We start from the raw sequence: 17,729 nt of genomic DNA on the forward strand, positions 1-17,729 counted from the left end.
CACTAGGAACTAGCCTAATCTCATGCCATACAGATTCTGGGAACATGGCTAACCATTTTGAGACCACAAGTCTGTTCTTCATTTGAGCTTCTCTTTCCCCCTTCATCCTCCATGGAAATTTAGTTACTGTAACTTGGAGAAAACATTTTGTGCCTGTGCAACATCACCTCAGGGATTTCTTAACGGCTCTTCTCCTCCTGGATCTTCACACAGTGAGGAGATATCGTCTCAGGGCAGAGGGAAAAATTCAATGATGTATGGAAGAAGGGCCAGATTCTGAGCTGGTGTGAACCGATACAGCTTGAATGAAGCTACTCTGACTCACATCAGCTGATGATCTGACCTAACATTTCTAAATGGACTTCCCTCTGCCCTTTGATTTTATTTTAAAGGAACGATTTTTAAAATTTACTTTTATTGAGAAAACAAAGGTTGAAACAGGCCAATAATTAATGAAAAGATAGAAAGGGATTCTCATGTTCATTCAAAGGGTAATTCGATGTGCACTAATGGGCTACGTCTACACTAGAGAGCTGAGAGTGGCATAGACCTCTTGTGTAGCCACTCTATGCCAATGGGAGAGAGTTCTGCTGCCCACCTAATTAACCACCCCCAATGAGCAAGCTCTCCAGCCGACATAACAGTGTGCACATGACCACTTATTCTGGCAAAACTTACGTCACTTGGGCAATGTCTAGACTGCAGGCTTCTTTCGGAAGCAGCTTTTCCGGAAGAGATCTTCCGAAAAAACTTCTTCAGAAAGAGAGTGTCTACACAGCAAAACCACATTGAAAAAGTGATCTGCTTTTTCGAAAGAGAGCATCCACACTGAATGGATGCTATCTTGCATTTAAGCTGTAATTACTATGGATGAAGTGGCCACCAGGGCACCTGTGATTTTTCCTCTTTCCTCTTCTTGCGAAAGAACTCCCTCTTCCCCATCCACACACGCCTTTTTCCGAAAGAGCTCTTTCAGAAAAAGGCTTCTTCCTTGTAGAAAGAGGTTTACCAATGTCGGAAAACCCCCTCTGTTCTTTCATTTTTTTTCAAAAGAACATGATTGCAGTGTGGATGTGAGTGAGGTTTTTCGGAAAAACGGCTGTTTTTCTGAAAAAACTCTGCAGTGTAGACATACGTTTGGTGGTGGTGGTGGTGGTGTGCTTTTTCAGATCCCTGAGCAACAAAAATTTTGCTGACTTTTGTACTAGTGTAGACGTGGCCTTAATAATTACTGGCTTTGGTGACTGTAAATAATGGAACAACCAAACACACTCACCTGGATTTCTATACTTAGCCTTACTATGAATTTGTGAAAATATTAAAGAAAACAGATGACTTCACAATGCTGCTTTAAAGACATATCTAGTGAACCTATACTATGGGTTCTAGTTGTATCTAAGTCCCACTGCTTTGCTGATGACTTCCCACCACAGAGCATCTTATAGAATGTATATCATACATACTGGTGGTACTGGTGATGCTTTCACATTCACACGGTAGACAGTCTCTTGCTTTGAAAAACTTGGAAACGTAAACTGGTGACCGCTCTGACGGCATGTCTACCCTAGGAAACTATAACTAAATAACTAAAATCAATTTAATAACTCCTAAAATAACAGTATCGAAATAGCGTGTCCACACTACAGGGAAGCCTTGAAATTATTCCAAGGCAGGCTCCATTAATGTGGATGCACTACCTTGACATAGTGCTCCAGGAAGCACTGGGGACTAATTGGTTCAAAGTACTCTGGGGAGTAGTTATTTCGAAATAGCAGCACTGACGTGTCCACACTACTGCAATTTTGAAATAAATATTTCAAAATTAGCCTTATTTCCCTAGGAAAGCAGGAGTTCAGATTTAGAAATAAGCGTCCATTTTTTAAAAATAACGGCCTTGGTAGTGTGGATACTCTGCTTATTAATTCAACCTAAGGGGGGTTACTTTGAAATAAAGCTTCCCTCGTGTAGACCATTTTAAATTACAAAGCAGTTAATGACGGAATGAACATACTTTAATTGTCAGATACAAATCACAAATCATTGAAAGATGGATCTTACATCACGAGAAGGTCTCACTATTCAAATAAGACTGGGGTGAAATCTCCGGGCTACAGAACAAAGTAACAGGCCAAATCCATTAAGCCTGTGTATCTGAGTACATGACTGCAACTAGAAGGCAATCTCGATTAAAGGAAAACTGAATAACCCCCGTTGGCTGGTGGTAGGGAAGCATTTGAGCAGAGTTACTGTCATGTGGCTTGGCTTTGCCATTTAGTACTCCAAGAAAACTCCCTGTTATTAGGTGAAAATTCAAGTCTTAGAAATGCAATTTTCAATTCTCCTCTGGGTTCTTCTCCCCCTCCCCTCTTCCTTTGATACATTCAGAAGTCATTTTGAAAATGCTGTAGATTAAGATTATGCCAGGTGAAAGACAGGAGCCACAAAAGTTGGCATGCATACTAGGAGAGCTGGGAATAGGTGCTATAGATTATGGTTACCAGAAGTCTCAGTTAGATCACTTGTACATTTCCTCTTAAGGCGCTGGTGCCTGTAAATTAGGGGTTGTTTTTCTTTAAAAAAAAAAAAAAAACCCACCACAAAACAAAATAAAAGATCACTTTAACATTCTTTGACCCAGTCTGAAAAAGTAACAGCAGCAAGTAGCAACCAAAAGCTGCTTACGTAATTATTCTGATTGGCTGTGGACGTTAGAAAACAATCAGTCAACGGTGAACAAGCCAAATACCTGAAGCTTCTATCCCATTAGATCAACCTTGAAGAATTTGGTTTTCCATCTTTAGCATGATCTCAAAAAGGTGAGGAATAAGGTTGGTAAATGTTCATGACAATTCTGTGAGGCTGCACTAAATCTTGTCTTAAGCAGCTGCATCTTTCACTCCCCAAGGGGGCAAGGTATCAGAGGGCAAACACCTTATGGAGGGTTTAGATTCAAAGGCTACAACTCTGAATCTTAACACTGCTGGGCTTTGTTGCTTAATATATAAAGTTCAATCTCTCACAGATTCTCACTATAAACCATTGCTATCCTTACTATGACACATTGAGGTACTCCAAGTGGTAGTTTTCAGAAGGCTAATCTCCCATCATCCCCAGACTGTTTCTGGAACTTAGGGTACGTCTACACTACAACGTTAATTCGAACTAACTTAGTTCGAATTAGTTAATTCGAACTAAGCTAATTCGAACTAACGCGTCTAGAACTAAAAACTAGTTCGAATTAGCGTTTTGCTAATTCGAACTAGCAAGTCCACATTGAGTGGACCCTGAACAGGGCTTAAGGATGGCCGGAAGCAGTGCCGGCAGGGCATCAGAGGAGGACTTAGAGCGTGGAGATGCTGTCTCAGGCTAGCCGAGGGCTGCGCTTAAAGGGTCCCGACCCCCACCCCGGACACACAGTTCTAAGGGGTGCCCCGCTTGCAAAGAAGTTCTGGCTTGGAGTGCCCGGAGTACCCACACTGGGCACATCACACCACTCGGCCATCAGCCCGGCTGCACTTGCCGCAGGCTGCCATCTGGGGAGAGGAGGCAATCGGGGGGCTGCAGGAGAGCTTCCACCCCCAGAAGCCCGCAGAGCCAGCCCAGTCCTCCCCATCGGGGGCTCGTACCCCATTCCTCCCTCACCTCCTTCCACTTACCCTTCCCTAGCCCCCCTTCTTATTGATGTACAAAATAAAGATAACGTTTCTTCCAACATTGACTCTGTCTTTATTGAACAAAACTGGGGGAGACTGGGAAAAGGAGGTGGGAGAGGGGAAGAGAAAGGCTGGGAGAGGGGAGGGCAACTAACATGATCAGGGGTTGGGAACAGGTCCCAGATGAAGAGAGGCTACAGAGACTGGGACTGTTCAGCTTAGACAAGAGGAGACGGAGGGGGGACAGGATAGAGGTCTCTAAAAGCAGGGGTTGGGTGGAGAGGGTGCATTCAGAAAAGTTCTTCATGAGTTCCCATAAAGAAGGACTAGAGGACACCAAAGGAAAGGAATGGGTAGCAGGCTTCAAACTAGTAAGAGACAGTTGTTCTTCACAAAGCAAATAGTTAACCTGTGAAACTCCTTTCTGCAGGAGGCTGTGACGGCTACAACTAGAACAGAGTTTAAAGGGAAGTGAGATCAAGTCATGGAGGTTGGGTCCATGGAGTAGTCTTAGCCAGGGGGTAGGAGTGGTGTCCCTGCCCAAAGTTTGTGGAAGGCTGGAGAGGAATGGCACGAGACAAATGGCTTGTTCACTGTCTTCGGTCCATCCCCTCCAGGGTCCCTAGGGTTGGCCGCTGTCGGCAGACAGGCTACTGGGCTAGATGGACCTTTGGTCTGACCCAGGACGGCCATTGTAAGCTCAGGGCTCAGGGTTGGGGGTCTCAGTGGACCACCTTGATTTTCAAGCACACCTGCTCCTGGGTGGCCAGGCTGGCAGCTCTCCTGCCCTAGACGGCCACTTTCCTGTGCCTAGTGCGGAGATCGTGGACGAGGTCCACGATGTCCGCACTAGTCCAGGAAGGTGCCCGCCTCTTGCGGTCCAGGGCAAGCTCCCGGGAGCCGCCAGCCTGGTCCCAGGAAGAGGGGGTGGGCTGGGGGACATCGGGTGGGTGGCTCTGTGCCGTGCCAGGTGCAGGGTCTGCTGGCTGGGTGGTGGCAGGCTTGCACCTGGCACGGGCATCGTAGCCATCCCGTGCCTCTTTAAGGGGTCCGGGGCCGGGAGGGGGACATAGAGTTTCCCTGGTGTTGGCCAGAGTGGCCACCAGGGAAAGCTGGGGAGGGCTAGCCTCCCACTAGTTCGAATTAAGGGGCTACACACCCCTTAATTCGAACTAGCTAGTTCGAACTAGGCTTAATCCTCGTAAAATGAGGTTTTCCTAGTTCGAACTAAGCGCTCCGCTAGTTCGATTCAAATTCGAACTAGCGGAGCGCTAGTGTAGCGGCTATGAATGTTAGTTCGAACTAACGTCCGTTAGTTCGAACTAACATTGTAGTGTAAACATACCCTTAGAGATCAATCTTTCCAGAGAAGTCCAGGGCATTAGGCAGTTTTTTATAGCTGAATCAAGGTCTTCTCTCTCTTTCTTGGACACGCACTGTTGAGGTTCCTGTTTCCTGCTGTTTCCCCTTGCTTTGTGTGCACCTCAGAAAAGACCTAAGCAGAGACATTTCAAATTCTTGTGAACCATAAAACAAATCTCCTCTCTTCTTGTGGTATTTTCTCAGTTGGAAATGTCTGCCCTCAAACTTGGCTTCCTGGAAATAATTTTTCCTCAAGTAACACGACAGATTTGTTTTTCTCTTTCACCTCCATAAAACATACGGAACATCCAAAAAAAGATCCGGACCAAATCTTTGCTCGCATCTATAAGCAGGCAGCAATTAAACCTACTGGTAAAGGAGACAGCTCCAAGTTGTGGATTTTGAATCCAGATCTGCAATGCATCAATGCTAGTGGGTATCTGGATTTGGGGGTTTTGTGTTTGGGTCTCATATTTAAACAGGAGCTGGACTCCAGTTTCATGGTGCCATAGGTGAGTTTGCCATATTCATACCTCTCATTACCAGAGAAAAGGGAAGAACAAAAGAAAAGTGGAAAAAATGGGAATATACTACATTTTTAAGCACTGATGAGTAGCCCTAATCACAAACTGCCTTTTGGAAAAGAGCTAGTGAGTGTTACAAACACTAAAACAGATTTTCCAAGTGAGTTTCTGAGACCTGCTGCAACAAGGAAATCAGGCCGATATGATATAAAAATATTAACGGTCAGATCTACCCAACATTGGTAGCTATATTCGGATCGCAGGTGCCTGGCAGGAGGGTTATGTACTGCAGCTTCCTTCTCTCATCTACCACTGAAATAAGTGCTGAACAAATAAAGGGAATTTTCTACCCCCTAATTTTGTTAGACTTCATCAAGTAAGCACCAGAAGTGATTTAATAAATAAAAGCATCCATACAGAAACAACTACTAAGCCATGGCATCATGTCCTGGTCACCATACAGGAAATGAGGTAATGGCCTGCCAGTCCCTCTTTACCAGTACAAAGCTACTGAAATAAGTAACTTTTGAGCATGTTTCAAATACTGGGCTTGAACAGATCTCCTTTTCCAGAAAAAGAAACGGACATTAGTCACAGGCTCCATAGATCAGGTTGTTACTCAGCCCCCAAATGATAAATATTGTGTTTATGTAGATCTCTCCCAAGTCTCCAGCCTTACACAATACATTAAAGCCTGCAAATTGCTAAGCACCCACAAATCCCGCTGGCGTCACAGGGAATTAAAGCCATGCCCCTCTCTAGGATTGCCCCCTCAGGAAGAGTTCAGTAGGGAGCTCGGCTCTTCTGAGGAATGACAGATTTGCCACAGAATACTTCACAAAATAAAAGAATCACATGTTTAGAAGCTGTAGTTTCTCTGCCAAAACTTTAATGTGCTTCAGACCTAATACTTGTTTTATGACGGACAGGCATCCATCTCTGTCTAACAGCACGTTGCATGCTTACTGCTCACCTTCCCTGATCCAGTCAAGTTACTGGCCTCACTTCCCACACTAGACTGATCTGCCTTAGGGGCAGTTTGCACACACTCCTCAGCATTGCCGACACTTCAGTGCCTGGGTGCGAGCACTGTTGAGAGCACTAGAGTCAACGGAGCACTAGTGCTTTGAAGCACCTGTATCACCTAATCCAGTTTGGATCTGGTCACGTGAACACAGAGCTTAAATTGTTGATACCAGCCTCTCGACACAGGCTCCCCATGTTTTTCACACCAGTGAAACGGCACTAATGTCAAATATGATGGGACATGTAGATGTGGTGGCTGCCACCTATGCCAAGATGCTGGAGACTGAACAGGGCACCTCCAGAGCTTAAAAAGTATGAGCTGTGACAACTTGCGCTACAGAATCAAACCTCTCTAGCTGGGGCTGTAACAGACTCATCTTGTCTGTGCATTGGACATGGAGGTGAGGGACCAGTAATGCACCTCACCAGAGGAGTTACATCCTTCCTCTGATCCATGGAAGCTCATCCTCATTGTTGGAGGCCCACAAGAGTCTGAATTTCAGACAAGGTTTCCTCTGTGTGACAGCTGCCATCCTGTCTGACCCACCAGGAATGGAATCAGAGATGGCCAGAGCTAAAAGCATGAGTTGCTACAGTTTGAACGAAAAGTCCCTAGCTAGGACTGTACCAGACTCATAGCCTCTGAATTGCACACAGAGGGGGAACAGTAACACACACATCAGTGGATTATATAGATAAGGCCAGTGAGATGCACTGTGGCTTCTTTCTCATGCTCCCTCTACCTGCATCGCTAGCCATTTGCATTGCCTTCTCTTTACTCTTCATTTAGTGGAAAGAAAAAACTCTCTCTGACCCACCTCCATATCAGAGGCTGTATTAGTGACATTGACTAATCAGACTCTGCTTCCCGGCAAAGCAAAAGACAGGGACAGTCTCCTTCCTAGTTCCACATCTACACAATGCAAACCGAGAGACACTGGTTAGGAAAGTTTAGTTAATTAGAAGCCAAACAAACTATAGTTTTGGCTTTTCTTTTTTCCTTTCCAATGCCAAATACTTGTCACCTTCTATTTACCGATTTCAGAAGAAGAACTTCAAGTCTTAACTTTTCCCTCTCCCCGTCTATTATTAGGCCCAACCATAAGGGACCTGGTTTAAATGTATAATTACAATGTGACAGTAATTACAATAAAGCACTCTTTAAACGAACAAACAAACAAAATTACAAAAAATAATGGATTATAGTTTAGTGGATGAGGAATACTGCGTCTTTAACAGCAAACAGCTGCAAAATGCCTGTGTTTCTTAAGAGTTACCAGCTCAAAGCGGACATTTTTCAATTACCTTAAGAGGTTACTGGCAAGAAGACTGTGGCTATGATACTTCTAAAGTAGCTTTTGGATATTTTTTTAACTTCTCCTTCCAATTTAATATCCTTGTGCCACCCATTCAAGCACTCACATTATAATGTTATTTTCATGTTTCAAAGTTGATAGCAATTGTCCATTTTAAAAAAGACCTAATAAAACAACAACAAAGAAAAATGAAAACCCAGTGCAAATAAAAAAACTCATTGTGTGAAGTCCTAATCTAAAATCAGGTGTTGGAGGGGATGCGAGGATGGGGGAGGTTGGGGAGAATAAAATGCTGAAGACCAGAGGAGAAAAAAATAATGAAAGCTTCGCTTTGACAAAAGCCGTCAATTACCGGCGTCTGGTGTGGAACGTGTCTTTCTTTGTCCTCCCAAGACATCTGCTGTGTGTTGTCTCCTGCCAGTTGGCTGGTGCAAGCCAAGAGAATGGCGTGAAAACAATGCTAGCCTGCACTTCCACTTGCTTTTCAGCTTCTCCGTGTTCTTTCTAAAGCCAAACAATGACACGGCGGGATGCGCGGCTGCATGAGCAATGATTTAATAAAAGAAACCTGAAACAAAAACTCAGCAGGAAAGAGGGGTGGCCCTCCGCAACACAGCTGAAAAGAAACATGCTCCCCCGCCCCCCAAACTCATGAACATATTCTTAAGCATGCTGGGGTTTGTCTTCTTAGGTATTTTCTCATAAAGGTTCTTGCTTCTCTCTCCAGTAGCTGATCAATTTGTAGTACAGTTCCTTCCTGTTTCCTTTTAAGGTGCATGTCTTCTTTCTGCTCCCTTCCATTCCCACCTCCCCGTGGTCTCAGGCTGTCAGTTTCTGGATTGTCTTGTTGTAGTACTGTGTGATGGTGGGCATCAAGGGGTTCCAGTTGTTGGCATGCAACTCAATGACCTCGAGGAGGAGGGACCGTGTCAGCATGGACTCCGAGGGGCACAGCATCTTGTCACGTGCTATTGCCAGCAGCTCTGTCATCATCTCAGGCAGCTGCTCCTCCAGCAGCCGGCCTGTGCTTTGCAGCTGTCAAGAGAGAAGGGTGGAAAGTTGCATGTTAAAGTGCAAGTCACCACTCCGGTGCTTATTTTTGTTCAGTTTTAAAACTATCCTGGTTGCAACTATGGTGTCAGCTAGGGCTTGTCATGCGTGTGTGCGCGTGCGTGTGTGTGTGTGCATGCACGCACGCTCAAAGGAACTATAAAGCTCCATTAATCACAGCAATGCTACCACAATCCCTTGGGGTATGTCTACACTACCCCCCTAGTTCGAACTAGGGGGGGTAATGAAGTCATACGGAGTTGCAAATGAAGCCCGGGATTTGAATTTCCTGGGCTTCATTTGCATAAAGCCAGCCGGCGCCATTTTTAAATGCCGGCTAGTTCGGACCCTGTGCACCTCGTGGAATGAGGTGTACAGTTAGTTCGGATTAGGAAGCCTAATCCGAACTAGCTAGTCCGTGCCGCGTGTAGCCGCGCGGCACGGGGTCCGAACTAGCCAGCATTTAAAAATGGCGCTGGCTGGCTTTATGCAAATGAAGCCCGGGAAATTCAAATCCCGGGCTTCATTTGCAACTCCGTATGACTACATTACCCCCCCTAGTTCGAACTAGGGGGGTAGTGTAGACATACCCTTGCTTTGTGGAGACCCTTCTGGAATGCTATTCCGCTGGCACCCATGTTTGTAAATTATTAAAAGAGGAGGAAAGTTCAGAAGTGGATGCAGACAGACACTCCCTCTGAAAAAGTGATGTTGGCTGCAGAGAACAGTGGAAGAGCCACAGACAGTCTGCTGTTTGCTGTCATGTAACAACTGGAGGGCTTGTGGAGGCTACATTAAACAGCATTTAGTTACAGAGAGAAAATATTTACATAGTAGGGCTGATGTTCAAAAGTGCAGCCACCCTTTCTGGAGGCAAAGCCCTCACCTGCAGTTAGCATCTGCAACTGAGATACGAGTGTAAATCTTGAGACCTTGCAAGCTGAATTACTTGGGAATGGGTGCAAATGTGACATAGTATGTTGTGCTAAGAAAGCCTACAAATGTAGCCTGTGAACTCAACTATAAGAAAGTTTATGAAGTGTCACAATAACCTTGGACAATAAAAGTTGATGGGAAAAGAGGCAAAAGCGATGCAAAGACTGAATAGGTCCAAACTAGGCCCACTGATGTAACTCAAGACCATGCCCGGGAAACCAAAAACCGCAATGGTCGATAAATGAAGCAAAATTGGTGTGTTGGAAATTAGGTCTAAATGGTGTAGAAAATAAAAAGGGGATGGGCTGTTATACCCATCACTCCCCTCTGGGTCTTCAGAAAGAGACTGTGGGGAGAAAAAGCTGGCTGCCGCGATGTTGGCTGACTGAAAGATGAGAGAAGGGGAAAGAGAGAGCTTTACCAATGTGGCTGCCACCCCCGCCATTTCCTGGCACCTACTTCATCCGAATCTTGAGAGATGTCCTGACTAGGGATGTAAAGGGTTAACTGATTAACCGGTTACCCAGTCAGCATCACCCTTACTGGTCAACAGCTTGGCTGGACCCACCGCACTGTGCCACGGGCTACAGCAGCCTCCTGTGGTGCAGTGGGACCCCAGGGGGATGTGGGTAGCAGGAGCTTGGTTTCACATCTTAGATTGGGTCATGCGGTGCACACGGTGCACACGGCAGTGAGGCTGCACTTGTGGTCCCTCTTGAGAACTTTTTGTTTTTGCAATGTCTCTCAAATAAACCAACAAGTTAAAATATATATAAAAGAGGGTCGAATTCTGCACGGCTGTTTGCTGTTTGCCCTTCTATCACCATTTCGCCTTGCACAGCACAAGTGCAAAGGGGGAGCTGTAAACAGTATTGTTCTGATTTTACAAGCACTGGGCACAGGTGTAAACAACGACACAAGAAAATCTGAAGTCCCAGCCCCCTCCATACCTCCATGGAACAGCAAAGGACAGCATCTTCTTTCACATCCTGAGATTGCAACAACTGAAAGAGAGGAGGGACAAAAAAGAGTCGCTGGTTATTAAAGCATGCCCTGTTTCTACTCCATTACAATCGCCCCCCAACAGACTGCTCCTTCCCTCCTGTGTTTGCTTTACCTACAGCCACAGGGGAAAACAAGGAAAGAAGTCTCTGGTATGAATGAAGACTCAGAGAATCAAGCATAGAATGCAGCATTTCCTATGATGAGATCAAGGAAGCGGAGCAGCACATACGTAATAGATGGTAACTCCTATGAAAAATTTTAAGTATGTAATGGTGGTTTTTATGATGAAGATGATTGTACACGAGGAAACGTGCTGAGTCCCCTCACTCATTTCACATACTTAGGCTACTACTAAATAGCCGTCATGTGAACATTTTCAGCCATTAGTCTGGACAGCAAGTGAAGCAGTAACTAGAAGCGAAGGGCCCTCTATGCACTTTCCAAATGAGAAAGCACAGAAGCATAAGAGTTTGCATCCTGAGCCTGATGGTCACCTTCAGAGCTGTTTTTCTGAAAACAACTTTGCAGAAGAACATCATTTCCTACACACACGATTCTATTTCCATCATGTTGATTTCACGCTCATGTAATTTCACTGACTCCCAACTTCACCCACTTGTAGAATCACTCCCAGTTGTGGAGAACTGAACTCACAACTGTGTCTTAGACCACAACTTCCTCCTCAGTCACTAGTGCTTAGCAAAGATAGTAAAGTGGGTTTTCACCGAACCCTGTCACAGGGGTGATGGGACTGGGGGAGTATCCACTAAATGGAAATGTTGAGGTGGGGGAGAATCTATGTTCCCACCTTCCTCCCCCAAACTTTTTGGCCCCTGCTACTCTCACTGAGGCAGGAGAGGAACGGGACAGGAGTGACTGACTGCAGCAGCTCTGGCAACGCATAGGACGGGGCAGGCAATAAGCAGCTGGTGGGACGGTTTGATGCTGCTGACCAATGGAAGCTAAGGGTAGAGGCGCGGACCAGAAAGGGAGGGCTCTCAGGGTATGTCTAGACTGCATCCCTCTGTCAGCAGAGGAATACAGATTAGGCAGTTTGACATTGCAAATGAGGCAGGGATTTAAATATCCCATGCCTAATTTGCATAAAAATGGCCACCACGTTTTGCCGACTCAGCATTTTGTTGACAAAAAGAGGCAGTCTAGAGAGGGATCTGTTGAGAAAGAAAGCCTTTCTCGACAGATCCTGCAAACCTCCTTGCAGGAGGCATAAGGGATCTATCAAAAAAGGCTTTCTTTCTCGACAGATCCCCCTCTAGACTGCCACTTTTTGCTGACAAAGTGCTGAGTCAGCAAAACGTGGTGGCCATTTTTATGCAAATTAGACAAGGGATATTTAAATCCCTACCTCATTTGCAATGTTGACCTGCCAAATTTGCATCCCTCTGCCAGCAGAGGGATGCAATCTAGACATACCCTCAGTTACTACAGGGAATTCTTTCCTGGTGTCTGGCTGTTGGGTCTTTCCAAACATGCTCCAGGTCTGACTGACTGACATGTCTGCGGTCAGGAAGGGACTTGGCGGAGTCCTGATTGGAAGAGACCCTGGGATCTTTTTCCCCCTTCCCTGTAGCTTGGGGCACAGGTCACTTGCAGGCTTAAACTAGTGTAAATGGTGGATTCACTTTAAATCATGATCTGAGGATTTTAGTAACTCGTTTCAAGATTAGGGGCCTATTACAGGAGCGGGTGGGTGAGTTCTGTGGCCTGCAACATACAGGAGGTCAGACTAGAGGACCACATCCATCCCTTCTGGCCTTAAAGCTTCTGTTTCTAAGAGCTGGTAGCTCAGGAAATCCAAGGGTTAGGAAGGACATTTTGGGCCCATCTGCACTGACCTCCCAGCTGCCTTCAAAGACCAGATTTATACCTGGCTTCTGCTAAACCTGTTTACCACATTGAAGAGAGTCAGACAGTTAGCTGGTCAGTGTGATGTGGGTCGGACCACAGTTGGCCTTGCGGTCAGACCAATGGACTTGAGACTCAGCCGGCAATCTGGATTTAATTCCTGGTTTGATTGTGGGCATGTCACTGAGGGTAAGATTTTCAAAAATGCTGTATCAGCCCAAATCTGTGTCCAGGGAAAGTCAATGGGAAAACTGCTGTCAGCAAGAGCCAAGTTATGCCAGTGCTGAGCACCAGCCTTGATCGCTCTGTGCCTCAGAAATGGGGATAACCATTCTTCCCTGCCTTATAGGACTCCTGAAGTGTTTGTGAGGTGCCACAGAGACGGGGCCCAGACATGCATGTAGGCAGACAGACTCTAGTGCCTGCTTTTAAACACTGTTTTGGCCCCATCTACTCAGCTGACTTCAAAGTGTTGTAAATCGGTCTAGTGGGAACTGTGTTTAAAGCCAGCTGATAAACATGGCCGTGAGGCCAGTCAAAACACAGCCGCTAGATAGGTGGGAAGGAACAGCACAGACACGGAGCAAAGGTAGTGATGAACGGGGACTCTTTAAATGCTGATCTATGGAGAAGGGACAGAGGGGACAAGAATTAGAGAGGGGACTCTTCCCACCTGCTATCATAACAAGCTAATAAGAAACATGGAGCATTTACGGCCTCCTCGCGAGATATATTTTCAAAAGTATTTTCATGGACTTAGGAGGGAGTGCAAGGATTCCGAGATGCAGTAGTTTAGCCACGTTATGTCCTGTCTGCGCTGGGGTCTGGACTGTGCTAGATAAATCCATTTCAGCAATGGGTGATTTGTGTAGCATAGACAAGGCTGAATTCCTCTCAGGCCGCCTTAGATGGCTGCACATGAATCTCCCCTCCAACAGAAATAACAGATCTCTAAGCTACTCCTCAAACCTAAGGAGGCTAAATTGGCTGACACAGCTCACATTTGCTTGCTAGGGCTACTGACTGGTTAGGTCTATGCACGTTGGGGCGGTAGGGCTCAGGACCAGGGATTTTGTTATTTGGCCAGTGATTTTGTAACCCTTGTCAAATGAATGGTATTCTGATGCTCCCTAAGCAGCTCTCTGTCTTCCTGGGTATCCTAGGCATAGGAGAAGAGACCATGGGGCTGGCGCCCCTGCTACACTGCACCTCCCAGTGGGTCCTGAGCATAGGCAGGATGGTACATCTGTCAACAATCATGTTACCCTTGTTGCCTGCTTGACCCTTGGAGATCTCTTCTGTGTCTACCCTTTGCTCCAAAGCCCCATCCCAGGAGTGCATACGAATCCCCATAGCATGTGGGACACCCTGTCCACAGGAAATCCCGTCAGCAGGAGTCACATGCATGCATCAGAGTACACAGTTTGACCCTGAAGCGATAAAGTGTGCACCATTCCACTGCAGCTGGAATTGCAACTTTGAAGTGTCTGACTTTTGGGTGATTAAAATCTCAATCTACTTAATTGCATTTGAAGTTTAATGTATTTTATCCAACTGTATTATATATGCCTATTATGTAAGCACCCCTCCTACTTTATAATTATAGTCTATATTTAACCATTTATAACTCACACACGGTATATGCTACGTTTGCAGAAATACTGCCACAGAAATCAGTCTGTCATTTCAAAACAGGCACTCACATCTTTCAGGACAGCTACAAAATGCAGAAGGAGGTTAACAGAGTACAAGACACAGTAATGGTGAGGAGGCGCAAGAGGCAGACAACACCACAGGTGAGAGGAGATTCACTTCTCTGGCTAATCTGGACCAGCTGGAGGGGTTAATAACATTGTGTACTATGAACATTTTTAATTCAATAATTTCTGGTGCTAACAGCTTTGTAGAATGGAAGGAGAAACACCAAGAGCTCTCGTTTAGATCGCTGGAAGGGAAGGCTTCTGATTCCAAATTTCTGTGCTCCTCTGACACATACAGCATATGCCAATCTGTTTCGGAAGGTCTGGTAGGTTTCAAGGTGTTACAGGTTTTCATAAACAAATGAAAATACATTTTATAGGCTCTATGCCTGGAAATAATGTGTGTTGTGCAGCAATAGTGATTCTATGGGAGCTGTACTGCATTTTTCCTTGAGAATTCATTAATTTTTCGCGCGCCAGAAGTAAAAGTGCACAATTTCCTTTACAAAGTAGTCCAGGAAAAGATGCCTTACAACCACTGACAAGTTTTTGTATGGCAAAGAAGCAAAAGCAGATTATGTGCCTGGCATGTGGCGATGACAAAATGCCACTTGTGCCAACGGCATGCAAGCAGCCTTGAGTCCATGCTGGCATTTTTATCACCCACTTTGGGGCAAGTCAACCTATTTCTTTCAGAACCTGAAAGCACATCTACACTAGGGGTTGTACCTTTCAACAAAGGAATCTAACATGACTTACAAATGCAGCTAACATCCTCCCATTCCCCTGTGAGGTAAGGAAGTATTATTATTTCCATGTTACAGAGGTAAACTGAGGCACAGAGAAGTTAAATGTCCTGCTCAGTGTTATCTGAGACACTAGCACTGGCACCATGAACAGACTCTATGAACCTTGACATGCAGTCTCATGTTTTATCACTAGAACACATTCCATGAACATTTAAACACACTGTTTAATTCCATTCATTCTGTGAAACACAGCAGGAACAGTTTGAAGTACAGAGGCATTAACTATACACTGCATGCTTATTGACATTACTGATGAAGGCAGAGTGCTAATTACTAGAACTGTGTAAAATATTTAATCAAAAGAAAAAAAATCACCATTAGCCACATAGCTTCTATTATCACACAATGGGCTTGGTTAGGAATGTGAGTAATCAAATACTCAACTACCCGATAAGTCTAAATTTACTGGGTAGTTGAGTTGAGGTCTTGACTACTCACTTTCCACGCTCTTTGCTGCCTCTGTATCTGAGGCAGCAAGGACGGGGGTGATAGGAGTGGAGTCGGTGCTGAGGAAAGCTGGCTTAAAAGCTGGTTCCCCACAGCACTGTCTCCATGGTGCCACCTGCCCCAGAGGGGAAATGGGGGGGAGGGGATGGACGGCGGGCAGGGGGGAGGAAAAGGGGGAGAGGAGGAGAGGGGAGGCTGCCACTAAGACAACCATGAATGTTTCAGCATGTTTCAAAATGATGTATATTGTGGAGGTGAAATTGACTGAACTCAATGATACTTCTGTTGGTTCCCCAAAAGGCTGAGCCTCCCTCGTGCTCAGCAGCTCTAGCAAATGCCACGTAGGATGTGTCTACACTAAATCTGGGATCAAGCCGCCCAGTCTTGGTCCACAGACTTTTGGTAGGGCTCATGCTAGTGCTTTATCAGCCCACAGCTCAATGTTAAAACAACATGCATGCAGCTCTTGTGAGTGCACTAGTGCAAGCCCTGCTAACACAAGTCTGAGGGGCCCAGACTGGGACACTCCTTCCCAGATGCAATACAGCCACAACCATGACTCTACTTTTATGGAAGAGGGGCTGCCCTTTGTGTGCTCACTCCAAGCCAGTCAGGGGAACCCTTTTTCCGCCTCCCACCCCAAAAACTCTAGCGATCTGTCATTTTTCCAGGGGCCATTTGCCTAGTGACCGTTGGAAGGCCTTACAGAGCATGCCTGTGCCCTGATTTCTGAGAGCCAGTTGTGCACGAGGGAGGATCACGTACTTAACTGGGCCAATGAGATTTGTTACAATGCCATCTCCAGCTGTTATTGTCACAAGGAAAACAGACCACTGGGAGGGCGGGGGGGTATGTGTGTGGGGGAGGGGGAAACTGCACAGTGCAAACCAGGATGCAGGGGATGAGTGACCAGCAAACATCCTAACAGCAAGTCCAGTTTGAAGACCTTCACGGACTGTCTCCATGCGGGATCAACTTGGAAATTTACCAAGGCATCAGAAGAGCCTGCTCCTTGCTCTCATGGAAGCCAGAGTTAATCTGCCATTAAATTCAATGGGAACTGGATCAAACCCAATCCCTCTGATGGGATATTTGACTCGGTGCTAAGGCTGAGAGCTAAGAAAGGTTCAGTGGTCTGGGGGCTTAGCGCTTCTGAGGGAAAATGGGACCACTGGGAACCACTGTATCTCTGAGGTCCATGGTCTTGTGTTGTCATAGGAACTGCCCCGATCTCCCCCAACACCAGCGGCAGCAGGTCCCCAGAGTAAAGCGACTCATGAGTTTCCTATGAGGCCGCAGAACAAATCACGGTGGCCCCACCTTGGCCTGCAAGACATTCCTGAAACTCGTAAGAGAGCATGGAGCTAGGGCTGGTGAATGGGGGCAGGCCGGGGGCTGGTTACATGTTGCCTCTTCTGCCTACCACTGGCACTTCACATGCTCCCCCTCTCACCATCCTCTCCCTTCTGTGTTCCTTCACCCCCTCAGCCCCACTGCTGTTTGTCTGCCCCCGGGAGGGCACATCCCAGCACCGTGCAAAGAACCAGCCCCTGGTCAGATCATTCAGCTCACCAACAGCCTGGATCAGGGGGGACTGGTGAGGAGGGACACAGGCGGCCCGGGACACATGACCGCCCCTGGGGACGTGCCAGGACAACATCCCCTCTGCCCCTGGCCCTCCTTCACCTGCCCCTGCTTCCCCCTCTCCCCGCTCCTCTTCTTCCCCCAACCCCCTCCACTGAGCAGTGTGACCCAGGGACTACCAGAGCGAGGGATGTGGCACCGACAGCAGGGATCTGGCCCCCCTGCACTCATCGGCAGTGGCAAAGTCGAGCAACTCAGCCCTAGCTTGCTCTGCTCCTCTGGCCACCTCGCTTTGCTTCCTGCCCGTGCACTCTGCCCCTCCCCTAAGCAGCGTGGCCTGGAGAGAAGTGAGCTGGAGTCGCATTGCTCCACTCCCCTCACTACTGACAGTGAGTGTGTGTATGTGTGGGGGGGACGGATCCTGTTGTGGGCTCCAGGCCCCACTGCTAAG

At 46.5% G+C, this 17,729-nt stretch overlaps 1 protein-coding gene across 7 annotated transcripts in view; it reads right to left on the reverse strand.

Annotated features, from left to right (window-relative positions):
• Window positions 1-6,081: 6,081 nt before the first annotated feature.
• The window catches only part of CTIF (cap binding complex dependent translation initiation factor), a 420,270-nt gene continuing 408,622 nt past the window's right edge, over window positions 6,082-17,729 (reverse strand). For all 7 annotated transcript variants that reach the window (XM_075932696.1, XM_075932695.1, XM_006136745.3 and 4 more), the window contains 2 exons: window positions 10,818-10,871; window positions 6,082-8,916 (listed from right to left, as the gene is read on the reverse strand). In XM_075932696.1, coding sequence (XP_075788811.1) covers window positions 8,701-8,916; window positions 10,818-10,871 — 270 coding nt within the window. In that variant the 3' untranslated portion in view covers window positions 6,082-8,700. The remainder of the gene's footprint in view (window positions 8,917-10,817; window positions 10,872-17,729) is intronic.

Source organism: Pelodiscus sinensis, chromosome 6 (genome assembly GCF_049634645.1).
Source record: "Pelodiscus sinensis isolate JC-2024 chromosome 6, ASM4963464v1, whole genome shotgun sequence".
Classification (NCBI taxonomy): domain Eukaryota; kingdom Metazoa; phylum Chordata; order Testudines; family Trionychidae; genus Pelodiscus; species Pelodiscus sinensis.